Genomic DNA, 12,135 nt, shown 5'->3' on the forward strand with positions numbered 1-12,135 from the left:
GGTTCAATTCAGTAACTAAAATCTTATGTGCTTCAAAATATTATAAAGCATAATTACTTACTAACAGACCTTCTGAAATATGACTCCTTCAAAATGTCAGACGCCTTATACAGGTGAAAGATTTTAGAATCACATGTAGGTTTAACACTTAACTCATTAATTGGCTATGACCCTAAGCGAGTCATCATTTCATCTCTTCGTGTCTGTTTCCTCATCTATGAACTGGAAATAATATTACTTGTCCTCAACATTTTCACTAGTATTAGATAAAATATTGCATGGAAAATGCATAGTACTGCATGAGTACGGTGTAAACTCTGGGTTACTCAGAATTCATTAATTAAATCTCTTATTGCCCAGTAGGAGAGGAGATTTCCCAACACCATTGCTAAAGGATAGAGTACATTCAAATCTACTTTGCTTCTCAGCAAATTTCTATGGTAAGTGAAAGGAAGAGGTTAAACATTAAGTTCGGGGCTAAGATCACATGTGAGTTGTAAGCAGATAAAAACCAAGAGAAATGTTTGACTTTTTTCCCTTAAAATAAATGCTCATACCTGCATATGTGGAGGAAAGGACAGTTCCATGGCAGGAACCATCGCTGATGACTGAAAACTAACAGGATTGATGGATGCAGTTGGAGGCATGCTAGGAACCAAAATTAGACTTCGAAATTCATTATGTCTTCTCTGTATATCCTTTAGCCTTTTTTGAAGCCTTGTATATTCTTCAAATGGAACATTTTGTCTTAAAAACACAAAAGTGTTCTTTAATAGTTTTACTGAAGAACAGTATTATAATACAAATTTAAATTATAAAAGTATTCCTAAATTCCAAGACTTATCTATATCTCTTTTTTTCTGGGGGGAGAAATGCATTTTTACTTTATTGCAAGAAAATGACCTACTCTGATATCTCACATATGTATGCTGCTGGAGAAATATATAATAAGAAAAATAGGGGTACTTAAATATTCCTGCATTCAGTTCTCAAAAAGCCATCAAGTAGCCTAAAGTTTATGTAGAAATTGCCTGCCCCAAAGGTAATAATGAAAAGGTTGCCATAGCCTTCTGTGGCTCAGTAGAACCTACACTGGAAATGGTTCTGAAGACCTGGGTTTTAATTCAGTTTTACTACTCTGCAATCTATGTGAGTGACCTTGGGCATGTCTCTTAAGCTCCGCCTTCCCATCTGTAAAATGGGAATACTCAAGCCTCTAGATTTTTGTAGGGGTTAAAAAAGGAAAAGAAATAATGTACATATAATTATATAACACCCTATAAAAGTGGCAATTTAAGAATGTGTTTAAATATTTTTAATTTCTATGTACCTCATAGATACATTATATGCACAGTAATTCTTCCCTCGTGCCTGCTTTTCCACCCAATCTCCTCCGCTTTCCTGCGCTCTCTCTTGATAATACATAAAAATCTACTAGAAAAACAGAAACTTGACATCTGAAGCATATGCTTAGCATTGTAGACCATCAACCCATTATAAAGTTTTGTTAAAGATGTATTTATTTTGAAAAGCAGAATTACAAGGAGGGAGAGATGAGAATGATCTTCCATTTGCTAGTCCACTTCCAAATGGCTACAATGGACAGCCAGCTGAAGCCAGGAGCCTACCACATGAGTTGTGGGGCATAAACACTGTGCCACCTTCCACTACTTTCCCCAAGCTATTAGCAGGGACCTGGATGGGAAATGGAACAGCCAGGACACAAACCTGGTGCCCCTATGGGATGCTGCTGAGGCAGGCAGTGGCTCTGCCTGCTGTGTGACACACACCGGTGCCAGATTAAAAATCTTTTTACAATTTTCCTTTCATTCCTACTGTCCAACAGAAACTAAAAGACCCTTTAAATCCCAAGAGTGCCTATCTTATAGAAGGAATCAAATAAAAGCAGGGAAGTTGATCCTTATAAAACTCGTTTTTGTCAGTGAAATAATAAAAAATGGAGATTTTCATACTGGTTCAAACTAACTTAAAATGTAGGTGTGGGATCTGGCATCGTGGCATCATGGCATCCCATATGGGAGCTAGTTTAAGTCCTGGCTGCTCCACTTCCAATCCAGCTCCCTGCTAATGTGCTTGGGAAAGGAGCAGATGGCCAAGTCCTTGTATACCTGTACCCATTAGGGAGACCCAAATGGAGTTTCAGGTTCCCGGCTTTGGCCTGGCCCAACTCTGGCCATTGCAGCCATTTGGGGAGTGAACCGTGGATGGAAGATCTCTCTCTCTCTGCCTTTCAAAATAAATAAATAAATAAATAAATAAATCTTTTAAGAAAAAAAGGCAGGTGTATAATATTATGATATATTAAAACACACATATTTGGCCCATGCCCCATGGTACCTGGCACACAGCTCCTAAAACTTTTATCATTTTGAGTGGTAAAGGGTATCTTTTTATGGTAATGAGAAGACTGGGAGTGGGGAGTATATAACTTCAGGATGGAGGAGGGGGTATGTAATGAAATCACCATATGAACAAAAATTGCCAGGGTTCAGGGAGCTTCTGGGTTGCCGAAAGCATGGAGGAGCCAGTACCTTTCCCACTGCATCTTTTTTTTTTTTTTTTTTTTTTTTTTTTTTTTTTTTTTTTTGACAGGCAGAGTGGACAGTGAGAGAGAGAGACAGAGAGAGAAAGGTCTTCCTTTGCCGTTGGTTCACCCTCCAATGGCCGCCGCTGCAGCCGGCGCACCGTGCTGATCCTGGCAGGAGCCAGGAGCCAGGTGCTTTTTCCTGGTCTCCCATGGGGTGCAGGGCCCAAGCACCTGGGCCATCCTCCACTGCACTCCCTGGCCATAGCAGAGAGCTGGCCTGGAAGAGGGGCAACCGGGACAGAATCCGGCGCCCCAACCGGGACTAGAACCCGGTGTGCCGGCGCCGCAAGGTGGAGGATTAGCCTATTGAGCCACGGCGCCGGCATTTCCCCACTGCATCTTGATAATACATAAAAATCTACTAGAAATGTTCTTCTGTATCTTTCATCATGAAATGGAAGATGCCAGGTAAACAAAGTGTCTCCCTCACTCTGTGAACCATTCTAGCAAATTGCTCAAACCCAAGAAAAGGGTCATAGGAACCCCTGGTTTACATCAGGTCAGTCCTGTGGAACTAAGCCTCAATCTGTAGGATCTAACACTATCTTCAGGTAGAGAGCGTCAGAACTGGATGACAGGACATCCAGCTGGTGTCTACTGGAGAACCAACTGGTATGTGCAAATAACTTCCACACATCTGGTGTCACAAGTGTTGTGCTGTGTGACAACAGGAAAAACACTTTGTTTTTTCCTATATCAAATAATAGCTAAAGCAAAGCTACCCCATTTCGGAGTGGGGGGAGGATGGCATGGAGAGACAAATCGCACTTTTCAGGCTTTCACATTTCTTTAGATGTGACTTTCCTGACCATCAATCACATGAGTAATCAAATACAGTTTCAAAACTACACAAAGTTCTGGATGATCTGCACCACAGCTGCCTAATCTTGAATTGACAATATTTAATACTAATGGTTAAGGACGAAGGAGTAAGTTGAGTTTGGTTTTACAATGAATTGGTTGGCTTCCTACTTGGGACACAGTATTATAAAGCTGGCATGAATCCCACAGTCTAGAAAGCTTGAATGTGCTAAGGAAAAAACAACCACCAACCAACCAAACAGCTGTTCACATTTCTAAGAATTAGACCCAAGAACACCAGAATACATCATAAAATATCACTGCATGATATTTAGGCATTTCCATTATAAAAAACTCCAATACTTGAATAGCTATAAATTGCTGAATGCTACCACTAATTCACTGAATTCAAAAAGATTTTTTATTAACTTGAATGAGTCATATACTGCAACTACCACTGACCTAATATAAATCTTCTCTGCTCGCAAGCTTAATGATACTGATTATTAGCCTGGGCTGGAAAACCAGAAGCTACAGCCCAGTAATAGTTTTCCACATCAGAAACCAAAAATGGACCTTTGAGTCAGAGTTTTCAGAACTCTGCAATATTCACAATGGTTTTGCCATCTCAGCACCAGGAGTTTACACTACTCCTAGTTACCATAGTTAGTGTACCAAAACTACTGAATGATCTTTCAAATCCAACCATAACACAAAAAACTGGCATGTGACAGAGAACACCAAGTTAGGAAAAATAATAAGGGATAAAGCATTAGGAGGTTATCAAATAGTTTTACAACTCTCGTAAATGAATGCTTTTTACAAAAAATTTTAAGAGCGGGTGTGGTGGTGCAGTGAGCAACTGACCCAAATCAGAGTGTCTGCTTTGAGTCCTAGCTATTTCATGCTTCAAATCCAGCTTCCTGCTAATGCACCTGGGAGGCAGTAGCTGATGGCCCAAATACTTGGGATTCCTGTCACCCGCATGGAAGACTCAGATGGAGCTCCTGGATCCTGGCTTCAACCTGGCCCAGTCCCAGCTGTTGCAGGCATTTGGGGAGAGAACAAGCATATGGGAGATCTCTGTCATTTTCTCTTTCAAATAAATAATTTTTAAAAAAAGATTTGTTTATTTGAAAGACAGAGTTAGAGAGAGAGAGATAGAGAGAAAGAGAGAATCAATCTTCTATTCACTGGTTCACTCCCCAGATGGCCACAATGGTTCAGGGCTGGGCCAGGCCAAAGTCAGGAGCCAGGAGCTTCATGCCGGTCTCCCATATGGGTGCACGAGCCCAAGCACTGGGGCCATCTTCTACTGCTTTCCCAGGCCATTAGCAGAGAGCTGGATTGGAAGTGCAGGCAGCTGGGACACGAACTGGTACCCACATGGGATGCTAATGCTGCAGGCAGTAGCTTAACCTGCTATACTACAACACCAGCCCCAATAAATAAATCTTAAAAATAAATTAAAAAACAGAGGCCAGCGCTGTGGCGCAGCAGGTTAACACCCTGGTCTGAAGCACTGGCATCCCATATGGGCACCAGTTTGAGACCCATGTGCTCCACTTCTGATCCAGCTCTCTGCTGCAGCCTGGGAAGGCAGTGAAGATGGCCCAAGTCCTTGGGCCCCTGTGCCCACGTGGGAGACCCAGAAGAAGCTCCTGGCTCCTGGCTTCGGATCGGCGCAGCTCCGGCTGTTGCGACCATCTGGGGAGTGAACCAGCAATGGAAGACCTCTCTCCGTAACTCTTTCAAATAAATAAAATAAATCTTTAAAATAAATAAATAAATAACAGCTGTTTATAGATTTATAAATTATATATCAGAAACAATTATTTTATGCAGAAACAAAGTACTGTGACATCAAAATAAACACATGAGGTATACAGGATACTTTAAAATCTTTGTGAAAAATGGAATTAAGTTTGGGGCAAAAAATTTTGAAACCCATGCCTATTTTTCATAATATGCATTTTAAAAGAACTTCTTGAAAACCCCTCATATGCATGGGTTTGAAATTTTTTTGGCACCAAAATACTTAATTTTTAATGCCACTGTCCATAAACTTTTGAAGTACTCTTATATATACATACAAATACATTACCTTTTTAATACCTGATTTTCTGTTTCCAATTCTTCTTTCTTTGCCTCCAGAACTTCTACTTTGTCCTGCATTCTCTTCAATTTGTTTTCATGAAGAGATTTTCTCTATAAAAGAATATGAAAATGTTAATAATCTATTTGAATAAAACTCTAAATACTATACACACTCAAAATTTTCTTTTTTTAATTTATTTTTTTGACAGGCAGAGTGGACAGTGAGAGAGAGAGACAGAGAGAAAGGTCTTCCTTTGCCGTTGGTTCACCCTCCAATGGCCGCCGCAGTCGGCGTGCCGCGCTGATCCGAAGGCAGGAGCCAGGTACTTATCCTGGTCTCCCATGGGGTGCAGGGCCCAAGGACTCGGGCCATCCTGCACTGTACTCCCTGGCCACAGCAGAGAGCTGGCCTGGAAGAGGGGCAACCGGGACAGAATCTGGCCCCCCGACTGGGACCAGAACCTGGTGTGCCAGCGCCGCAAGGCGGAGGATTAGCCTAGTGAGCCGCGGCACTGGCCGCACACTCAAAATTTTATGTAGAGATGAATGCTTTTCATGGATACTAGGAACAAAGATTAGTATAGATGGCTCTTAACAAAAAGTGCAAAAGCAATAAACCACACATCTATTTTAAATTCCTGCTTTGACAAATAGAACTGTTCTGGATACCACACCAGAAAACTGGTTATCAGTAATTAAATTGCTACATATAAACACTCTTAAAAAGAGTAAAATTTTACAGTCAATCTGCCTATCATCTATAGTTCTTTATTCTCCCAAAATATATCATGTGATTTAAAAAACTGAAATAAAACTTAAAAGCATTCTTGCAACTGATAAATCACTACTAAAGCAATTAAAAGATCAGAAAGCTGAGACAGCTTATGGATGCATCTCAGATTGAGAATATGCCTTTCTGGGGGAAGAAGGTTAGCACATTTGGCCTCGTAGTTAAGACACCTGCATTCCACATCAGAATGCCTGAGTCCGATTCCTACTCCCAGCTCCTGATTCCAGCTTCCTGCTAATGCAGACCCTAAGAGGCAGGGGTGATGGCTCAAGTAACTGAGTTTGTGCATCTACATGGGAGACCTGTATTGAGTTTCTGGCCCTGGCTGTCGTGGGCATCTAGGAAGTGAACCAAGACATACGTGCTCTCTTTCTCTCTCTGCCTCTCAAATAAAAATTTAAAAAAAAAAAAAAGATTATGCCTTTCTAAATATCAAGAGGAAATATTTACAACGTTCAAGATACAAAGGGGAAAATTTTTAAGAGTAAATATTGCATTCATTAAATAATGTGGAAAAGTCCATGTATAATACAAGTGAAGTATATATGAACAAAAGTGATATTTTTCAGTTTTTTTAAAATAGACACCTATAATGTTGGAACACATTTGGCAGCTACAAAACTCTTAGATACTTGTTTCCTAACTCTGTAAACTGAAGTATAACATGCTTGCAGAAAATGAAAAGCTTTATGAAGAACCACAAAGCAAATGTTAGCATGATTAGCTCCTAAGTGCCCCTACCATTCCACCTTCCAATCATGAGTCCCTCCAACTTCTGAAAAGACAACCAATTTATTTATTTCCAAAGCTCCAGTTCAGTCTGCTTGTTTTTGACCTGCGTATGAATGGAATAACAATGTGTATTCTTTTACAAATGACAATGTTCTTTCACTCAATATTATGCTTGTGAGGTTGATCCATGTTTTTGCTTATGGGCATAGTTCATTCATTGCCACGTACTTTATTCCACTTATGACTATTATATAGTTCATTCTATTTACCTAGTCTACTGTTAAGTATCTAGGAACAAGGTATTTCAAAAAGGTCATGGACAATGGAACTAAAAGGTAAGTTTATTCTGGTGCAGAAATTTTTGAAATCCATTCAGTCTTTTCATAATACATATTTTTCAATGAACTTACTGAAGCCTCCTCATACAAATAATGCTGGCATGGGCCTCCTTCTTGAGCTTGCCACTGCAAGCCTCCACAAGGTTCTCATGCTCCTCCTGTCTACTCTGGCACAGGAACTACTCTTCTGCCCTCCATCACCACAGAGTTTATACGTACTCATGGGCAAGTAGGGAGTCCTCCATCTCTCCACTTACTCATGTAAAAGAAATCCTACAGCACACATACTCCTTTGTATTTGGATTTTCTCAACAATTTATCTGTATGACCAGGCCATGGTGTAATATGTCACAGTTGTTAGTTCTTTTCCAGTGTTATGTCATCATCTAATTTGCAAATATACTACATTTATCCATTTTCCTGTTGATGAAAATTGAGTTGTTTCCAGTATGGAAATAATATGATTAGTTTTTTAAAAAAAACACTCAATATGTTTTTAGTAGATGCAAGCACTCATTCTCTTAGCTGTATCTAAGGAGCAGGTTATAGAAAATATAAATGTTTTGGGCCGGCGCCGTGGCTCAATAGGCTAATCCTCCACCTTGCGGCGCCGGCACACCGGGTTCTAGTCCCGGTCGGGGCGCCGGATTCTGTCCCGGTTGCCCCTCTTCCAGGCCAGCTCTCTGCTATGGCCAGGGAGTGCAGTGGAGGATGGCCCAGGTGCTTGGGCCCTGCACCCCATGGGAGACCAGGAAAAGCACCTGGATCCTGGCTCCTGCCATCGGATCAGCGCGGTGCGCCGGCTGCAGCGGCGGCCATTGGAGGGTGAACCAACGGCAAAGGAAGACCTTTCTCTCTCTGTCTCTCTCTCACTGTCCACTCTGCCTGTCAAAAAAAAAAAAAAAAAAAAAAAGAAAAAAAAAAAGAAAATATAAATGTTTTAAGAGTTTATTAGGTACTGCCAGTTGTCTAAAGTGGTTCTACAGCTTACAAGCTAGTCAGCAATGTGTGAGTTCTAACTGCTCTACATCCTTCCCAATACATGGTACAGTCAGTCTTTTAAATTTTAGCTGTTTTGATAGAACACGGTTTTAATTTGTGTTTTCCTGATAGCAAAGATATTAAGTTTTCTTACATAAGTTGCCATCCAAATATCCTCTGTGTGTGTTTGTGTATGTGTATGAGAAGTGCCCATCCCAGTCTTTTGCCCATGGACACAAAAATTTTGAGTAATCTCTTAATGATTTGGAAGAAGCTTTTGTTGTTGTTGTTTGTTTTGATATACTCAGAATACTAATCCGTTTTTCATATACTCATATGTATTGCAGATTGACCTTTTTCTGTAACATTTTCTTTCTTGTAAAAGAATTCTTTGATAAAAAGCTGTTCTTAATAAAATCCAACCGATCAATCATTAGTTTTATGGCTAATGCTATATGTGTACTCTTTAAGAAATCTTCACTTACTCTAAATCCTAAAATTTTCTGCAAGATTTTCTTCTAGCTGCTTTGTTTCACTTGCCACATTTAGGTAATCTCTATTTATGTTGTGAGGTTGGGCTCACTCAATATTCTTTATTTAAAAGACAATCCCTTCCTTCTTAAAACACAGCTGTAGCTTCCCAGTAAATTAGTTGCCCATACACATGTGGGTCTATTTCTGGACTCTATTCTGTTCCATTTGTCTATCTGTCTATCCTTATACCAAATATGCAACACTGTTTCAACTACTATAGTTTATAGTAAGTGTTGTTCTAGTAGGTGAGTTCTTCTAACTTAACTGTCCTTAAAGAGCGTACTGTTATTCTAGTCCTTCATATTTTCACATGGATTTTAGAATCTACTTTCTAATTTTCATTTAAAAAACTACTGAGATTTACTTAGAATTACATTTAATATATGGATTAGTTTGGGAAGACCTGACATCTTACTAATATTGAGTCTACCAAGCCATGAACATGGTATAACTTTTTCTTAATTTAGGCATACTTTAATTTGCCTTAGCAATGTATGTGTTTTTCAATGTAAATTGTGCACATCTTCAATTAGATTTGATTCTAGGTATTCTTAATGCTATTGTAGATGGCATTTAAATATTCTATTTTCAAATTGCTTGTGTGTTTGTAAAGAAAGACAATTGGTATTAGTTACCTGACCAGAACTTAGCAATTTTTAAAATTCATATTAAGTTTACTGACATTTTATGCACACATGATCATGTCACTAAGAATGACAATTTTATTTTATTCATTTCATTCATTTCTTTTTCTTGCCTTTTTAGCCTGGCTGTAACTTCCAATAAAATACTGAACAACTTGGTTACAGTAGACAAACTTGGCTTGTTTTTGAACTTCAGTGAGAGAAGCATTCAGTATTTAGTTAGTACCTATACTGTTGGCTGAAGGATTTTTGTAGATACTGTTTATTGTACTGAAAATTCCTTTCTATTCCTTCTTTGATACAAGTTTTTTAATCATGAAAGGGTGTTTAATTTTGTAAAATTTTTTCTGCATCTATGAAGATACTCATAGTATTTTTTTCTGTTAAGAGTGAATTACAATGACCAATTTTGCATATTAAGACACTTGTGTACCTAGAATAAATCTGACATTTCATAATATATTATCAATATATTATTGGATCCAGTTTGCTAATATTCATGATTTTTTACATCTATGTTTATGACACAATTTTCTTTTCTTCTGATGATTGTATCAATTTTGAACTTCAAAAAATAAGTGGAAATATATTTCCTCTTTTTCTGTTAGCTGGTAAAGTTAAGATTGTTATTTCTTTTTCTCTGTAGGAAGTTTTTAATTAAGGATTACATTTAAAAAATAGACACAAGACTATTCAGATTTCCTAATTCTTCTTAGTTTTGTTAAATGTTCTTAAACTATTTCTTTATAACGTCTCTCAAATTTCCCTACTTTTTTTGTTTGTTTTTGTTTTTGACAGGCAGAGTGGACAGTAAGAGAGAGAAAATTTCCCTACTTTTCATCTGACACATATTCTTTATTCTGTTATAATTCCACTTAAATCCAGCTAGAATACTTCATAGTTTTCTTTTTCTTACCTACCAGTATATTCTGGTTTTTGTTTTTTCCTTCAAAATAGCTCCTGTCGTTACCTTCTACCTTCTTTACTATACTCCTGGTCCCAATTCCAGATGTTTTCTCTCACTTTAAGTTTACTGTATCAGCTTCCTAATGGGTCTCCCTTTCTTCAGGTTTTCTGTCTGGCACAGTGGTTCTCAAACTTTAGTGTCTGTACAGATCACCTGGGAGTGACTAACAGTATCACTGAGGTCATTCTCACACATTATCTTCTTTCGCCAACTAGTTATATGATCATCGAAGGTTAGCAGGGGTCATGGCTACCATCTCCCCCTTAGTGTACGGCACAATGCTAAGGCACACAACACACTGAGTAAGATACTCTGTAATGTCAAGACTGATTTATCTTTTCTTTTTTTCTCCTGAAAACATCCATAACAGAATCTGCCTAAAAAGGAAAAAAAAACTAATATGCATACTCCAATAGATGCCTCTTCATACTTTCACTTCAACATCGAGTAAGAAATGAGGAACTGATACACAGAGGAGCCATCACTCACAGAAGGGCAATCTCAACTTAAGACGCTTGATCAAGCTGTTTCCAACAAATCAACACAGTAAAACATCATTTATACCAAGGACCCTACCTAAAAACACTCAAAATAACAGCTTTATGCTTAGGATCTTGGAGTTCTTAAAGATACAATATATACACATTCAGATAGCAGTGTGCCATCTCATCTAGCCTGGGGGGTTAAAATTAAGTTGTTACTCTCTAGTTGTAAAAAGTCTTCACAGAATAACAACTCTAAAGGATTATGATTTCTAACCTAGGGTTCAATCTTTATGACTTCTTTAAGTCCTACTGTGTAACAAAGTTATGATTCTTGCCATTTAAATAATCAGTGTAAAAAGCCTGTGCATTGTTATGAATTAAATTTGTGTAATCTTATAGTAAAAGTAATATTAAAGCATTATCTTTAACTTGAAGGGAAAGGGTGAGTTAATTTGGTAAGTAGTCTGACTTAAAAAATAAGATTTATATGGACCACAGCTATGAGAAAAGCAGAAAGTATATAGAATCAAAAAAACTGGGAAATTAAAGAGTACAGCACAATGGAAAGAACAGCAGTCCAGGGGCTGGCGTTGTGGAGTAGCGGTAAAGCTGCCACCTGTCACGCTGGCATCCCATATGGGCGCCCATTCAAGTCCTGGCTGCTCCTCTTCCAATCCAGCTTCCTGCTAGTAGCCTGGGAAAGGCAGCGGAGTATGGCCCAAGTCCTTGGGCCCCTGCACCCATGTAGGAGACCTGGAAGAAGCTCCTGGCTCCTGGCTTCAGCCTGGCCCAGCCATGGCTGTTACAGCTATGTAGGGAATGAACCAGCAAATGGAAGATCTCTTTCTCTCTCCCTCTCTCCCTGTCTCTCTGTAACTCTGTCAAGTAGATAAATAAATCTTTAAATATAATAAAATTTATAAAAAGAAAAAAGACCACCAGTCCATGAGCAGAAAGGTATAGATTTTAGTCAGGGCTTCAACTCTTATTATCAAGTTATCTTACATACCTACCACTGCAGTTTCCTAATCTGGAAAAACTATCTGAATGCTGAGATCACTTCCAACCCTAAAATTAAATATACTTGTATATTTTAATAGTATTCCTATGTCACATTTAATTAACTAAAAATTTAATTAATTAAATTTTTATTTACAT

At 38.5% G+C, this 12,135-nt stretch overlaps 1 protein-coding gene across 8 annotated transcripts in view; it reads right to left on the reverse strand.

The window, feature by feature from the left end:
• Positions 1-12,135, reverse strand: part of CEP83 (centrosomal protein 83) — a 162,301-nt gene that overhangs the window by 10,278 nt on the left and 139,888 nt on the right. For all 8 annotated transcript variants that reach the window (XR_011380196.1, XR_011380195.1, XM_070052706.1 and 5 more), the window contains 2 exons: positions 5,514-5,617; positions 558-747 (listed from right to left, as the gene is read on the reverse strand). Coding sequence is in view for 6 of the 8 variants with exons in the window: in XM_070052706.1 (XP_069908807.1) it covers positions 558-747; positions 5,514-5,617 (294 nt within the window). In the remaining 2 variants the exon portion in view is untranslated. The remainder of the gene's footprint in view (positions 1-557; positions 748-5,513; positions 5,618-12,135) is intronic.

This window comes from Oryctolagus cuniculus, chromosome 11, assembly GCF_964237555.1.
Source record: "Oryctolagus cuniculus chromosome 11, mOryCun1.1, whole genome shotgun sequence".
NCBI lineage: Eukaryota > Metazoa > Chordata > Mammalia > Lagomorpha > Leporidae > Oryctolagus > Oryctolagus cuniculus.